Source organism: Sinohyriopsis cumingii, chromosome 3 (genome assembly GCF_028554795.1).
Source record: "Sinohyriopsis cumingii isolate HCF-2022 chromosome 3, ASM2855479v2, whole genome shotgun sequence".
Classification (NCBI taxonomy): Eukaryota; Metazoa; Mollusca; class Bivalvia; order Unionida; family Unionidae; genus Sinohyriopsis; species Sinohyriopsis cumingii.
This window is the reverse complement of record NC_142963.1, coordinates 21,676,020-21,693,901: the sequence shown is the minus strand read 5'-3', so window position 1 is coordinate 21,693,901 and position 17,882 is coordinate 21,676,020. Positions and strand designations below refer to the sequence as shown.

Below are 17,882 nucleotides of genomic sequence, written 5' to 3'. Positions count from 1 at the left end.
AAAAAAATCCAGCAAAGGGCTTAGGAAATATAGGCAAATAAAACAAAACTTTAACCAAGACAATAACACAAAGTTTTGATGATTGTAAATTTGACACCAGGGAAAATGGATAATGTAAACATGTAGAATGAATTGTCATAGCTTCGTAATGATTTATGCCAAGTAAGAGAATTGTTTAGTGATTTTAAAAATATATGCAAAATGACAAACTACCCAAAACAAAGTAACATCATAAATGGTTCACAGACACTAAAATCTGTTTTAACCAATACATGGAGACCCTAGGTGACCTGTAGTCTGATACAGATCATTAATTTCACTAAAATGATTTGAAATCTCAAAAATGACATTTTAAAATAAATAATTTAAAAAAAGATTGAAGTTGTTATTTTTATAAATCATGAAATTGTGAAGTTTAGTTCTATTTGGCAAAAGATGACAATAGAGTAATGTTAATCCCAAACTATATCTAAAATATATCAAGTAAACTCACCTGCAGAGTGAAGACACCAAAAAGCCCTTCTTGTAGGAAATTAAGTAGCTTTGGTTGTCTGCATTTAAATATGTTACCTAAAAAAAGGAAACAAACAAACATTTAATGGATTACTTGCATTCAAGTGTTACCTAGTTTTCATATATGATATACTTTTGTAAGACAAAGTTATCTCCCCTACAGATGCAAATTTTAAAAAAATAAAATAAATAAATAAATAAATAAATAAATAAAATCACGTAAAAATATGCATGTGTTTGTAGCACAGAACTAATGAAATATGATAACATCATCATTTCATTTACTATGTCATACTATTCTTCTACTGTACTAATGCCAAGATTAAATTTCATCATGAACATGCATGTGCCTTTGGTTGTTAATAAAAACCAGTGACATTGCAATTAAACTTGAACACTTTTCTCAGCATAGTTATTTCATATTTTCTTGCTTTGTCAGAAATTACAATAAAAAAAATGATTTATTATAAAAGATAATCTGAAATTTTGCCATAGGTAAACATAAAATGAAACACCAATGAAATGCAGCAAAACCTGATTGTACGCAGACACTACTAATATACAAAACTGAAGACTGGAAAAAATCTCAATTGGTACAGAACCATGCAATTACAAGAAAAGTGCAAATTTTTAAAGGAATATTTGTAAGATGGTAAAAGTAGCTGAATTAAAAAAAAAAATTATCTGCTGGAGATACATTATTATAATTTTGGTGACTAATTAGAATTTAATTTAAAGCTTAGTCTCAGCCAACTAATGTAAAGCATAATAAATCTGAATTTGTTTGACTAAGGAAACTACCATCTTCAGGCGATACTATGCACAAAGTGACTGCTCCAGTTTTTAATGCATATCTTTGCTGACAAGAATACTGTAAATGGCACATTATCAGCCAACCCTGTATTTAACAGTCTTCTGTGCAGGCTGACTGGAAATCACTGACCAATGTGTCTCAATGACAGACCTTTCATCTGGGTATTCAGTTTTGAAGTAAACATACTGTGCAAAAATCACTGTTTTCTTAACACATTAACCCCTGGAGGTTTTTGTCTGAAATTCGAGTAGGAAACACATTTTGAAAGCTATTTCTGAATAGATCTCAAAATACCAATCCCATGTGATCTTTCAATAACATACATAACATACTGCCCAGTTGTGTTAGAAACATAATTTTTCATTGGTTATTTGGCTTGCGCATGAGCAGAAGGATAAAAGTTGGGAGTTCTTTTTTTGTGTTGCTAAACAGAGCCATTATTTTTGTATCGAGACCACTCTTTATTCCAAATGCCCATCTTATCTTACTTTCTGCAAGGGTTCAGCTGTCTGTTTGCAGTTCATACCAGTTTACCTTAGATCTGAGACCAAAAAGTCTAAAATCCGAACACAAAATCGGATTCTGACCATGGGCGAATTTTGGGTAGAAAAAAATGAGGTTAAAAAAATGAGGTTCTCCCTCTGTATTTTGTAGTGCAACTAGATATTCCAGATTATTTGGTATCATTGTAGAGCTACATCTGTCTACCTTTCTAGAATAGCACCCACTTTAGTGTATCATGCATGACCATGATGCTACAGAGCTCAGCAGTAGGCTACTAGTCCCCTGGGGTTAATCCCTAGGGGTTAATGTGTTAACAGACTAACCATCAGTGAAGTCTGACCTTTAGACCTAGAATTAGTAGGTTTCTTTATTAAGACAATGACAAGACACTTAAAAATTTAGTCATGGATCTTACTCAAGAAGAAAGTAATTTTGTAAAACCCACAGGGACCTTCACCTTTTACCTTAAATGCCAAAATCAGTTCGCCTCTTTCATACTTTGACCATGTGCCCTTCATTGACTTTGGTCAATGTATATGGTCCACAACTGAATCATTATGCATAATCTGTTGTTTTTCTTTTTCTCAGTTAGTGTAACCGTGAACTTTGATTTCTTGGCACCAAAATCAATTAAGACATTTTCCTACTTAATGTGCAAGACATCCACAAAATTTGGTGAAGATCCAAGGTTGAGAACTGCAAATTTTGTGCAGCAACCAGTTATTTTTCTTTTAGTCACTGTGACTTTGACCTTGACATTCTGATCCCAGCAATGATAGACTTTTTTTACCACTCATTGTGCAAGCCATGCACAAAGTTTTGTACAGGTCTATAATGCAAAACTATTATTATTTTGCAAAAACTAATATGCTCCCACCTTTTGGCTGACATATAAAAAAGAGAACCAGGTATGAAGTAACAAGAAGCTCAAGTAGGCCTAATGTCACTCACCTGGATAAATTCATACCTATTTTGAAACTGTAGAAGGTTGTTGTTGTTGTAGGGTTTAACGCCATTTTTCAGCACACGATAGGCTATGCATGGCGGCCAGTATTACTGGTGGAGGAAGAACCCAGGAAAACCCCGGAAAGAACCACCGACCCACGAGAAGCTACTGGCAAGCTTTCTCACATACCCACGTTGGCTGAATCCGAGACTCGAACCCACGCAGACAGAGGTGAGATGGCAGTGATCCGTAACGGACAGCGCTTTAGACCACTCGGCCACTCGGGGCCCCAACTGTAGAAGGTAAAGATAGACCTAGGCATAGAGTTGTCGTGTTGTCTATTAAGTCTGGTATGATTTATTTTCTTTCCTTTATCATAAACATGATCACTTTCCTAGCATAAAAAGAATGTAATTTATAAATTTAGACTTGTCCTCTAGATCTCTCCTAGTCCCTCTGGGCTTGGTGCTAAATAGTAATTCAAAAACTGAACCCCAATTTAAAGTCAATATACACTTGCCTAGTGTTACAAAGGGTGTTAATCTGTGGTCAACATGAATGTTTGGACAAATTTGAAAAACCTTCATTCCAGTATGCTTTTTGTCAAATTTGACAAGATATGTTCAGCAGTATTGGAGAAGTCATTTTAACGTTTTTCTGCTTCAAGTAATGCTAGCCATATTTGATATCAGACTGGCACTCCCTGAACAAATTTTGAAGACCTTCATGAAATTTGGTCAAATTCTTTTCAATTGTTTTTCATCAATTCGTTTCAAGGTTTTTCTATTTTTAGTAACAGCTGCCATATTTGACTGTGGATTGATATCAAATGAATTTTTGTCTGAAGAACTTCATTCCAGGATGCTTTCTTGTAAACTTGGTTAAATTCTACAGGGCTGTTTTGGAGAAGTTGTTTAGATGCTTTTCTATTTTTAGTAACTACAGCCATATCTTATGGCGGATTTGCATCATCTTATCAAATTTGGAAAACCTTAATACCAAGCTTTCAAATTTGGTCTTATTCTTTTAAATGGTTTTTGAGAGGGTCATAAGAAGGTTTTCGTATTTTAGGCAAGGGGTGACCATAATTAACTGTGGATTAGCATTATTTTAATAAATGTCAATGATCTTATGCAATGATGATTTTTGTCAATTTAATTTATATTTGGCAGAGTGTTTTTGAGTGGAAATTGTTTTTAAAGGTTATAATATTTTTAGGTTACATTATTTTTAGTGTAAGACATTTAAAATCTTTGGTACCAGTACAGAATTGAGCAGGAGCTGTCCTGGGTGAAGATCCAACAGCAACTCCTTAGGGGTCATGACCTTTGCATTAGCCAAAGAAAATGTAGCATTCAGAAATTTGAAAGTAAATCAAATCAACAGGCACACACTGATGCTCTTCAGCTATACTGCTCAGACTCCTAAACACTATGATATAAGACTTCATCTGACTGGCTGATATAATGAGTGATTATGGTCACAAGAACATGACCCCTAAGCGGTCGATGTCAGATCTTCACGTAGGACAGTGGAGATCTGATTTTAATCAGATTGCTCTTTTTCTTCTTTCGGTCTAAACCTTGGACATTTTGACTCCAAAACTGCCCAAGTTCTTCCTCACTCCAAGTGCAAGCCATCCATAAAGTTTGATAACTGTAGATTGTGGACATTGACTTCTTGTGCAGAAATAAAACTGGTGGCAGACAAATGGACGGACATCATTAACATAAGATGTTCTGCAGTATGGTGAATGAAACATTATTATGTATGAAATGCAAACTGTAGCTTGTTAAGAATTTGTTTCTATTAAATAAAATACCCTATAAATACAATTTGAGAGACGAGTGACCAATGTGGGCAGCATACTGTCTAAAGTTACAGAGAGCTCTTACATTCAATGAACTAGTGATCTGATTTAAGTACAGCTCTCAGTCACTTAATTCATAGAGACTTTGCCAGGCTCCACAGTGACTAACAATCTTCCCACAAATGTTGTAATGAAATGCCTAGGTATTTAAGATACTGCAATATTTTCTTGGTGACATAAAACATCAAATCATAACTCCCATATCTCAATACTCATGATTAAAAAAAAGGATATGTTATTTTGACAAAATCGATCTTACATGTGAAGCTGTTAACATCCAACAAAAGGATATTATTACGATACATACCATACCAGTTCATTTTTGTCAAAATATGGATCATATCATGACAAAGGAGGTGTTACAATGATCATGTTTTCTCTGTAATTTTTTATCTTGAAATAAAACATTTACTTTGAAATATTTGTAGAGTGGAATGTAACTTCTGTGATGTTTCAATTATGTGAAAACACTACCTGAGAACTGAAAGTTTAACTGATTTCAAGACTGACACGATACTGGATTCATGCCTTGACTAAAAATCCTATCCTTGGCAACTGTTCTGCACCAAGTAAATTCTATCACTTGATATCAACTTTGTCATCATGGAATGAATGTTTAAGAAACCAGGAAAGGAATATAAATGGAAAAATATTAGATGAATGTGTGTGTTGTGTGTAATCACAATACTTACATTTTCTAATACCCTGAGGCACCTGTTTATTTTCTTGAGATTTTCAATGCTACTATTTGTAAGAACTTTCACCTCATCTCCAACTGCCTCTATGCATGAACACACTGCAATTAAAGCAAGAATTTACTAATATGGCAAATCTACCTTCCCCCTCAGTGTGGATTGGGTACATCCTGTAAATGTGCCAAATCACAGGAAATAATCAGGGGTGAAATGGTACACGTTAACTGTATTTTATTACAATTTGTGATACAAAATAACCATATGATACTTAATCGATATAAAATGGATGGTCTTTCCATCTTTAGAAGGTCTGTCAGTGCTAGGTGGTGCCCTTTTACGAGTGTTGACATACTGGTTGTACTTCCAGTATTCACATTACAGAGAGAAATAAACTTAGCATTGATTTATATGCCATTCCCATCCATGACAAGATATCAAATATACTTTGAAACAGACTACCTATTAGTTGTTAGAGATTTTAATTACATTGATCCATTCCTATCCATGACAAGATATCAAATATACTTTGAAACAGACTACCTATTAGTTGTTAGAGATTTTAATTACATTGATCCATTCCTATCCATGACAAGATATCAAATATACTTTGAAACAGACTACCTATTAGTTGTTAGAGATTTTAATTACATTGATCCATTCCTATCCATGACAAGATATCAAATATACTTTGAAACAGACTACCTATTAATTGTTAGAGATTTTAATTACATTGATCCGATGCAGGACTCAGGCCATCACTCCCTTTGTTTTGCACTGAATACATGCTTAAAAATCAACTTTTTAACAATTTCATGTCTCATTTAAAAATGCAGGACATTACCTTGTTATCTTCAAAACTGAAGAAATAATGTGATTTCCTCATACAAGGAAAATCTCATCAAGACAAAGTCTGGATGTGGGAGTGGGAATGAAAACCAACAAATCAATCACACTGTACTTTTGCTGATGCAAAACAATTGCAGTAGCTAGAGACTAGTTTTTTTAGTGAAGAAGGAAAACTATTGACAACACAAATTCCCCTTCTTTTAAAAAAGAATAAATAAAAAAGTATGAAAGGTAAACAAAATTGTGATGTTTGAATGCACTAATTGTATTTATCCAGTCAGCACTTGCAGTCACTGATTTAATATATCTACTTGAAAAGAGACATTCCAATATTTGTTCCTTATTCAAGGACTATACAGATCATTTAATAACCCCTTTTGTACAACATTTCTCTGTTGCTCTGCAAATACTTCCTGTGTGTCATGCAGGGAATAAGCTACATTAAGTTCTGACTGGTGGTTATTCAGACCTGCCAACCCTGACGAGTTCGTCTCAGTAAGGCATTTGATTTTTTTTCCACTCGAGATTGACCAGTTTTCAGTAAGGTGTAAGAACATATCAATAAGTGCTACTGTAAGGCTGGAAAACGTAATTAAAAGTTTGATGCAACAATGATAAACATTATGTTCAACTGAAAAGTTTGTGAAGTATGCATAGACTTTATTTACTGCTAGTACAGCTGCACAAACTTTAGTTCCAAATCCTATGCAACTCAATGGCTTGTTTCCATCTCTCGACTTGATGTAATTCTTCAAAATTCTTTTTCCATTTCACATGACAACAGCAATCGTATTTCCCACTATGAGACATACTCAAACTGGCACGTGATGTCCAATAAACATAATTGTGTCCTTTCCAGCTTTTATTCACAAGAATCTGAATACTTCTTTTTATTCTTCTATGTTGATTATTAACACTTTTCTGGAAGCTTATTTTTCCTTTCGTCAATAACCACCAATGAGAATTCAATATTCAATGTTCTGTATTTACCGCCTATGTTGGGACACGAAATAATAATTTTTTTCGTGTCCTAGAACTTATGGTGAACATTTTTCAAACCTACATCATGTGTCCCAAAACTTAGGACATGGATAGGAATGGATCAATGTAATTAAATCAATTGTGTTTAATTTGTGCCCCCACCCCCACCCCCTCTGCAACTGGACACACCACATGTTACAATAAAACAGATAAATAAAATGCTTATTTGATAATAAAATGAAAGAAACTAACCTTGTACTGTTATCATTTATTCACTTTATGGGTCAACATTAGCATTTCATTAAAGGAAAAATATATCCACGAACTCTGTATAAGTAGTGCATGCATCCATAGTGTTATCGCTTTCATGAGACAACACAACAAATTGGTCATTGAAGTGAATATTGAGAAACAATCATGTTTGGTTGTCCTCAAAGGTTTTAATGGTATGAGAATGAAAATTGGATCCTGCAAAATCACATATGAATGAGAGAGAGAGAGAATTATCAACCCCATCGCTCAAAAGTACCTGACATTCATGCGTGACATGGTGTAAGGTACAAAATAACCAAAAGTGTATTATATCTAGGGTAACAATATGACAGTATCTCGCAAACTAACATCATTATTAGAAATACATTCACTGTGAGTACACATGACGATCTTTTTGATTCCATGGGTTACAAAAAGTATTATTAAAAGTAAGTTAATGCTGTGTATACTATTTACACTGAAAAACTCGAAACCAGTTTGTGTCAATTATGACTATACGTGGCATATATATGAAAGACCAGGTGTTGAATAAATGCACCTTGTAACAGCCATAAACTCATTGTTTGAACTTACCAGTATGATATCAAATCTAAAGGTTAATTTATTACAAAGCAAGCCAACCCCGGAAGCAGGCTTTGGATTCCTTTTAGCGTGGAGATTTTTTAAAACTATACATATGTATACAAAGTCGGCTGACATGGGGAAGCCAACTTTGATTTCTTTCTACCAGTTTTCACTGGGATTTTGAAAATAAATAAAAACAACAGAACACTTTGAACTGATAATTTCTCACTTTTACACAAAAAGTGATTCCTCTCAGTCATCGTTATCGCATTTTTAGAATATAAAAAGTGGAATAAAAATAAATAAAAATAAACCACATTATAGATCTCCGCTATTATGGATAAGTTTGTAGTGCAAAATTCAATTAGTGACGATGCCTTGCCTCGTGCATGGAAAAAAAAATGAGTTGCCTAAAGCTTCACCTAACAGGCCCGTAGGTCGACCAAAAAAGCGTGCTAGAGAGAAGTGTGATGTAAAAGAAAATGAACCAGCTGCAAAAAGACACAAAATTGGAGACCCCAGTCAGAAGAGAGATGATGCCTACGAAAATGATGATGTCAGGCGAGGGCATTACAAGCATTTTACATTAAAGTAAGAAGAGGACATTGTAAATTTCTCAAAATTGCATGGAATCTGAGTAACAGCAAGACATTTTAAAATCCCCAAATCAACCATTGCAAATTGGTCAAAAAAAGATTTTTCTCAGCAGCTGAATGAATAGGGACATTTAGCAAGGAGTGGGAGATCGGTATCATACGGCAATGAGTTAGATGGAAAAATTGCAAAGTGGGTTCTCCTCCAAAGCAAACTGCAGATCCCCATTAGTGTGGACACTATATGCGCTTATGCCAAGGAATTTATGTCAAGTTCATGTCCAGAAATTGAGTTGTCCCACAACTTACGACTCGAAAAAAAACAACGATGTGTCCCAGAACATACAGTGCACAACAAAATTACTTTTAAAATAAACTGATGGTGTCCCAACAAATACGGTGTCCAAACATATACGGTAAATACAGTAACATATTACAAAGCATGACACTCTGAAGTATAGCTTTCAAATTCGAACTAAACAGACAAGATGAGAATCAAAGAAACTTTGCATAAAAGTGGTTGTATTAAATGATAAGTCTAGTCCATCATTATATGTGGGGAATACATCTGGAATGTCTCCTTTATGCTGAACCTGCTGTTGGGATAAGATAATCAGTATGGAATGTGTCGGGGTGATTGTATGCCATGTCACCTTTGTTAATTTGTAGAAGGCAAGTGAGTGTTGTCAATAGTTGTTTTTCTTTTTTACTGACAAAAATGAGTGCAACTGCCCATGACAGTTGACTCAGATATTCTCAATTTAAAGAATAACAAGGCAACAATTAATAATTACTCAAGACTGTTTAAGATTAAAGCAACCTACATAGGGCAAGTATCATTTTGTATTTTGAATCTCCGTCTCTTGTACTGATACATGTATCAGTATGGCACAAATACTCATCATCAAAATATTAATGAATCCTTTCACCTCTAGAAATAACATCATAATGAATCATTTCACCACTACAAATAACATCATAATGAATCCTTTCACCCCTAGAAATAACATCATAATGAATCCTTTCACTCCTAGAAATAACATCATAATGACTCATTTCACCCCTAGAAATAACATCATAATGAATCCTTTCACCCCTAGAAATAACATCATAATGAATCCTTTCACCCCTAGAAATACCATCATAATGAATCATTTCACCCCTAGAAATAACATCATAATGAATCCTTCCACCCCTAGAAATACCATCATAATGAATCCTTTCACCCCTAGAAATAACATCATAATGAATCATTTCACCCCTAGAAATAACATCATAATGAATCATTTCACCCCTAGAAATAACATCATAATGAATCATTTCACCCCTAGAAATAACATCATAATGAATCATTTAACCCCTAGAAATAACATCATAATGAATCATTTCACCCCTAGAAATAACATTATACAAGATGGTACAGATTACTGCCATCTCATCTCTGTCCACATGGGTTCAAGTCTCGGGCTTGGCCAATGTGGCTATATGAGAAAGCTTGCAAGCAGCTTCCCTTGGGCTGGTGGTTCTTATCAGGGTTTTCCTGGGTATTTCATCCACCAGTTAAATTAACCACCACATACAGCCTATCAAGCACTGAAAAATGGCACTAAACTCAAAACTACTTTCTTTATATCATCTCAACCTGCTAAACCATCTTGTTAGGATGGAGTTTCAAAGAGAATCTGACTGAAATAAAACAAAAACTACAATATCATGCTATATACTGGCATCATGTTTAATAGTCCTCTATGTAGGCATTAGCAGGGCATGGTTGAATGGAAATTACTGACTAATGATTCTCAATGACCAGGACCTTTAGTAAAATAAAATTACTGTGCAGAAACCATTATTTTTCTATCAGACATACCATAAAAAGTTTGGTCAAGGAACTCCTTCAAAAGCAGAGGTTATTCTATAAAACCAATTTTTAAATGAGTTACAATGACCCTGACCTTTGATCTCAAAATCAATAGAATTCTTCTGTATCTTAAGTACAAAACTTCCATAAACCTTAATCAAAGTACATAGGAACTAAAAATTATGCAAAAACACTTTTCTTCTTTCAAAGTGACATGACATTTGACTCCCAAATCAACTAACTTCTGTTTGATTGAATGTGCAAGTTATCCACAACCTTTGGTGAAGGTATATAGTGGACAACTTAGATTTTATGCAGAACATTGTTTCTTCCTGTAGTCACACTCAATCCCATATCAGCAAGTTTCTTGCTTACCACAAGAATATACGATCTACAAAGTTCGGTCCAAGTTAGTTATGCAAACTGATGTACAGAAACAATTTTCTTCCGTCATTCACAATACTCTGTCCTTTGATAATCGTCTTCTTTGCTCCAAATGCAAGCTATTTACATCGTTTGGCCAGATAAGTCATATGGAGCTAATATTATTGTGTGGAAATAATTTTTCTTCCTTTAGCTGTCGACCTTTAGACCCCGAAATCAGTAGATAGGCTTCTTCCTCACCCCGAATACAAGCTATCCATTGAGTTTGGTTCAGGTATGTTTTTCTCAAATTTTCTTCTTTCAGTTTCAGTGACCTTCATGTCTGACCATTTCACCCCAAAACAGACAGTATTCTTCCTTACCCAGAGTGCAAGTCAGACAGTATTCTTCCTTACCCAGAGTGCAAGTCAGACAGTATTCTTCCTTACCCAAAGTGCAAGTCAGACAGTATTCTTCCTTACCCAGAGTGCTAGTCAGACAGTATTCTTCCTTACCCAGAGTGCAAGTCAGACAGTATTCTTCCTTACCCAGAGTGCAAGTCAGACAGTATCCTTCCTTGCCCAAAGCGCAAGTCAGACAGTATCCTTCCTTACCCAAAGTGCAAGTCAGACAGTATTCTTCCTTACCCAAAGTGCAAGTTATCCACAAAGTTTTCTAACTGCAGATGATAGAAAAGTCTAGTTATTGTGTGGAAACAAAATGGATAACAGATGAAAGGATGGACATAATATTTAGTCTCTGCTTTATAGCAGGTGTATAAAAAGGGAGTTAACATACAGAAATGTTAAGAAGGATGCTTGTAAGAAGGATGGACATGACCCATTTAATATCCTGTTTGTTCTTTCTTGAAAAGAAGGACAAAAATCTTTGCCTCCTTTGAATTGTGAAGCTTGACTTTTCTTTGAAACAATACAAATTACCTGTATCCACTATATGATCTAGAGCTCCAAGTGTTCGGAGTTCTTCTTTAAACCATTCTCCAGCTCTCCGGGAAGTTAAACTCAGGAGGGATTCCATGGCTAAATTTCCAGTCTACAAGAAAACATTCATACATTAACTTCATAAATTAAACACCTGGTATTTTTATTAAATAAACAGGCTACACAATCCTCTGAGAGTAGATTTTCAAATCAATCCTCATGATCTAATTACTATTGCATGCAAAGTCTTTAAAAGATATAAATAGTTAAAAGGTACAGTTAAAATAAAATGGTAAAATCATTATTAAAGTAGAGGGTAAAAAATTATGTAAGCTGCATTGTTTTTAAAAGTCAAAGAGAAAAAAAAGTCAAAACTAAACAAGAAATGGCACTGTCAAAGGAAAGCAAAGCTCACCTGTGTATAAACTGACATACACAAACATGTTGTGCATTTGCTGATGCCAGTGCCTATGTTGCTGATAACTAAGATATAAGGGTTTATCATGAACCACAGAGATGATTCCAGAGCTCTATCCTTGTCACCAAATTAAGTGAGGAGTAATAAAAAAAAAGGGGGAGAGGAGAGAAGAAACAGCCACAGTTCAATATTTACATCACACTTTAATGTGTCTTTCTTCCTATTCCAATCTTTTGCAGCTCTATTGAAATCAAAATGCTTAAAATATTTCTTCTCTAGAATAAGCATCTGTCTATGACTGTTTCTAAGCTTAAATGTTCCTTATCTATGCATGGATGATGTTTTCTGCTGAGAACCCACTTTCATAGTTTTCTGTCTGAAAGGGCATATGCATAGCTAGCTTAGCCAGCTTGAACAAGTTCTTGAACTGTTCTTTAAAGTTGTCAAGTAAAATTTCCCCATTTCATAGGTACTGTCTCTTGGATATCTATGCTCCAAAACAAGATTGTTCACTAACATCAGCAATGCCATAATTTCACTTTCTTTAATCAGTATTTTGCTGACTACTATGCCTGATTTCTTTTCCTTAATGCAATACAAAGGTTTTAAGACCACAAATGTCCTTGTTCAGATTGCGGTATTTTGATCAAATCAATATCCTTACTTTTTAATTTCTCTTTCAATTCTTATTCAGTGTTTCTCAACCTTATTGGGCTATATAACATTGTAACACAATCTCTTTTGAGTTTTCATGATAGCCCGTATTTTAAACAAGCATTTGTAAAACTTTCTTCATGCAAGGTTCAAACTAAAAAAGAATGCTTGTTCCAGTGCCCAATATGAAAATTAAATTTAATTTAACAACTATTCTTGTTGAGCCAAAGTACTCAGATGTGTAAACAGTTGCCTGCCTGACAACAACACAGATATCATGACAAGAGCTATCAGACCCCAACATGTTGCAGCAAGCACTTGAATGGTTAACAATCATATCAAATTTGTATACTGTGCAGTTTTATATGCATGACTTTTAACTAATTTGCGGGAGTTCTCATGCATCATTGCTCTCCAAGTGACTGAATTTGCATACATTTTGTGTGATCTGCACACTCACTTGCCCTGGCAACATTTCTGGAACTGTTCTGCACTTAGTGAAGACAAGGTAATAAATGTACACTGTGCAAATATTGCTCCTGAATTAGGGGAATGAATAATGAAAAAAAAATCTTACAGAATAGTCTTACAGTATGGGCATGAAAAAAGAAAACAAAAAAAAAACTTACAGAAATACTGTCTAGCTCTATTTGCTGCTTAGCACCAGCTTCTCTCTGGAACTGCAAATACACCTCCTTCACTCGGTCTTTATTCCTGTTAAGTGCCCGTGTGGCTGAAGGACTAAGTGTCTGAGCCAGGTCTTCTTGCTGATCAACCCCGAGCAACCGTAACATGAGATTCAAACTTTCCTGGTCTAGGTCCATGTTTAGTCTGTCTCGACTCAACATAAACATCAAGGCTGATGTACATAGGGCAAGACTCTGCAAAAATAGAGATGCATGTTTTGAACAAGGATTCCAAAGCACATTATGTGCTGCTTGCAAATCCAATAAATGTTACCCAACTCTGGACAATGCACAATTTTCATACTGTTGATGTAGCCACTGACACCAATATAGCAATCAGAATAGTTATGTTACTGACCCTGGACTGCTGACCATCTACCCTTGCATATGTTGGGAGTCCAGTATTGAACCCAGGAACACAATGGTGTAATTCAACACCAATACCAATGTGTTATCCATGCCCCATTTGCTTTCACTATTCATTTCATCCTACAGATATAGCAGCATTGATTGTGCAGGAACCAAAGTTAAATGAAGACAACAAAGGTCATATACATGAGATGCGCATGATCACTGTAACCCATTTAGCACATCCAATGCAGAGCTCTTGAAAATGCTCAGCTCATCAGATTTCTATTTTTTAAAAATGCAGAAAGAATCAAACAACTAATACAAGTTTTGCACAGTGAGTAAGTTTTCTTGACTCTATTCTTTACTATGGTTATCTGAAGAAACTATTTGTCTTGTCCATGGCAAATAGATTTCTTACAAGGTGTTTGTATTCATCAGTACTAAGGGCAAACTCTGAACAAAAAGAAAATGTTTTTCATTAATAAAGATTATTTTGACAGTCCCATTCACTAATACACTGGTCACGTTACTCTTTTTGGGTAACAGATTTTGTGGGCAAAAAGTATGAACAAACACAAGGGATGTAGGGCCACACTGTAAGTTCACTTGGTCTTATAGGGAGGTGAGCTAAAATCTGTGGGACTAGTTGTAGTAGTGGCACTGTTTGCCAGACTTAAGTAAGGATTCTATTAAGCCCCTGTGTCTACAAAGCCAGCGTAAAATGGACAATTCTTCAGACTTACAGGGTCACCAGCAGCGTCTTGTAGAGCACCAAACATTTTTGTGACTGTTCCATGCGCACGAAGGTGCATTCTGAATGCAGGAATAATGCACTTCTGGGCCAATCCAATACAACTATAAAAAAAAACATAAACAAAACAGTTACACATGTATCAATATTACAGTCAAAAAATATTTAAGATTACTTTTGAAATATCTTTGTGCTTGACTGAACTTCCATTTTAAGATTTCAGCTGTTTTAAGTATTCTTTAGCTTCTCACATAGTACTCCATATTCGTAACTAGTGACAAGTGAAATCACTCAATGGAAAAATATTTTCATATAATGCAATTGTATTGAGACATTGCATCCCCTTGGACAATTCATATATAAAAATTAATTCCTTTTAAGATTTTATGGCTGTTTTATGAGCAAGCATGAAAAACAGTCACTCATGATGAATAAAAGCAAAAACTTCAGCTGACTTGTTACTACATGGACAATAGACCAATCACTAGAACTGAAAAAAAACCATGCCTACACATTAGCACAGCAAATGAAAAAAAATCAGCATTTTATGTCAACAATTATCCACTTGAATTAGCATTAAGATTTTAGTTTTGCTGAAAAATGGATGCAAATCGGTCCAACATTTTTAACTTACAATGATTGGCTGATGTATAGTGGCAGCTATCCTGAATGACCATCCAGATTATAATGCAGCTGTAGCTTTCCTTCATCACACTTTACTATAATATTTACAACAGTGCTATTTAGCTGAACAATGTTACATTGTGCTCACATGCAGTATACAGTCACCGAGTATTTGTATTCATAAATCTTGAAAGTTTCTGAACAAAATTCTTGCTTCCTGTATATGTACAGCAAATGATTGTGTCTGATTTATGACATCATGCAAAATTAAACGCATGATCTAAGGTAAAATAATAATTTGGTTCAAATAATTAATTTTACCCACTTTTTTGGCAAATTTCTCATGTCAGACAAAGATTTCATAGTATTTGCAAAGATACATTAAACACTATATATGTTTCATGGGATATATTGTATAATATTTAGCAAACCCACTGGGAGTTGGTACTTCCTTATCAATATTAAAAACCAAAAAACATCAAGGATATCATAAATACATAAAACTTAGTCACTTAATTCATCCATTTGTAATATCTAACCTGATCATCACCATGGGATTCTATCACTTATTTTATTTATGTTTCAAACCAAACAGGAGTTTCTTTACAAACAATGTCACCATACTTGTGTGGTCATTTTTTTTTAAAGTAACAGATGCTCAGTTGTTCAGCATTTCTGAAAAACTCTGAACAATTCTGTAGATTTGGATGACATGTACACAGCAGGTACAGCATTTAATTTCCCATTAGAAATCAACACAGCCAGTAGTTACATATCAGTGACAGTGACATACATTTGAAGTTCTATGGAATATTTTAATTTTTACCTTTTATCAGTTATCTTAACATTATTGCATGCATGAACATGTAACTTTTTAAAAATGTACCAACGTTATTTTTGTCTACATGCTTTCTTTTACGTTCATCTCTGCCCCTGTATTTCACTGATTAACAGCATGATTAACTGGTTTTTTGCTATCTAGAATTATTTTTACATTGAAAAACTTAAGCCAATCATATGGGTGCAGAAACCTGTCCAAAAGTGTATCACAGATGGATTTGTTTTAGGGAACATGGTCAATATAATTTAGAATGCAGAATTTGTCACAACTAATTCAAATTTCTGCAAAACTGTTGGCATCTCTGAAATATAATAAAAACATCAAGTCTTAATTGTCGAGAAATAAATCATGCCTTTTAGAATGAATTAAAGAGCCCTGTGACCAAGATTAATTTAGGATCAACATAATGCATAGTATTCACCAAAGCCACTGGCAGTTTGTATCACCTAAGTAATGGTTAAGCACTGGGTTCAATAAAATGGTGCTATTTGCACAAGTCTTCTCACTCCTTGCATGCCACTTTAAGAATTAGTCCCGATAGCATAGTTTACATTGACTGAAATAACTGCAGGAGCAGAATGACATCCAGTGGACCAAATGCTTAAATTGTTTTGCGTAACTGAGGACTTCCCCACTTTCTGATACAATTATGTCCAGTTCTTTTCCAGATTTTTTTTACCTGTATGACATTGATTTGTTCAAGGTTCATTTATGACTCATACTAAATGGAACTACAGTAATCTGGCTTAAAAAATCATAGATTTTAAAATCAACAGCTATTTCTATTTTTTTACGACTCAATACATCAGTCTCAGACACAAGCATATGTACTAAACCAGAGGATATATTGCTAGAAACTACTGTAACTGATGACATCCATATGAATTTCCATGCAACTCATTTAAGCTTAAAGAATAAAAATGTTAGCTTCACTCTGCTACACTGCATGTATTTGCATGAAGATAGATTCCTTTTTATTATTTTTTTAAAGTAACAACAGAGTTGTTTGAAGATTTGATAACAAGCTAAAAAAAAACTTGTGTAAGTTTGTTTAAAAAGACTGAATTGTTTCAACAAAATCAATTCACACCTGGTTGGTGTACTTTCAATGTAATCTAAGTGCTATATATTTATTGCAATTATTGACAAGTATGCTCAGAGCATGGATTCTGCATTGAAAATCGCCCCAGCAGATTTCTACCTACTTTGTATGGGCTGATAGTAAGTCACTGCAAAGGCAATAGGAGTTTTAAAACTGACAAGTGTTTAACACCATTATCCAGTGTAAATTAACAAATAATATGCAAAGATTTATCAATTTTAGTTAACTTTACATATCAAAAGGCAACGTGGAAAACATGAATTCCAATTTTTTTCTCATCTACTTATTGAGATCACGTTACAGACTAAAATTATGCACAATGTTATGCTAGACATGTTTTCATATATCCAGCATAAAAAAGATATTGATATGGTACAGACTATGCGGTAACCAGTCAACTTGACCAATCTTATTGCCAGGGTGCTTAGACTGATTATACAACTATTTTAAGGAGAAGCACCCAAATGATCCATACAGCAATTGTGACTGAAGACTTACGCAGCCTCAAAATTTCTTGTAAGAACTCATTAACTCACAACCAGTAAAGACTCAACCAAAGACAACATTTTTAGTGTAAGAATGTGACTGGTGAAAATTCCCCAAACCCCGTCCTCCCCGATCTATATTTCCAAAAGTAAAGGGCTTCTCCTGTTGGAAATAAACCTTTTATTCTCCTTACGTTATTTCCATTTAC

General features: G+C 34.5%; 1 protein-coding gene across 1 annotated transcript in view; it reads right to left on the bottom strand.

Annotated features, from left to right (window-relative positions):
- LOC149802521 (uncharacterized) overlaps positions 1-17,882 on the bottom strand; it is a 99,827-nt gene that overhangs the window by 33,990 nt on the left and 47,955 nt on the right. Inside the window, exons 6-10 of the mRNA XM_089951761.1 lie at positions 14,614-14,725; positions 13,463-13,714; positions 11,762-11,873; positions 5,340-5,443; positions 494-570 (exon numbers count right to left, since the gene is read on the bottom strand). Coding sequence (XP_089807887.1) covers positions 494-570; positions 5,340-5,443; positions 11,762-11,873; positions 13,463-13,714; positions 14,614-14,725 — 657 coding nt within the window. The remainder of the gene's footprint in view (positions 1-493; positions 571-5,339; positions 5,444-11,761; positions 11,874-13,462; positions 13,715-14,613; positions 14,726-17,882) is intronic.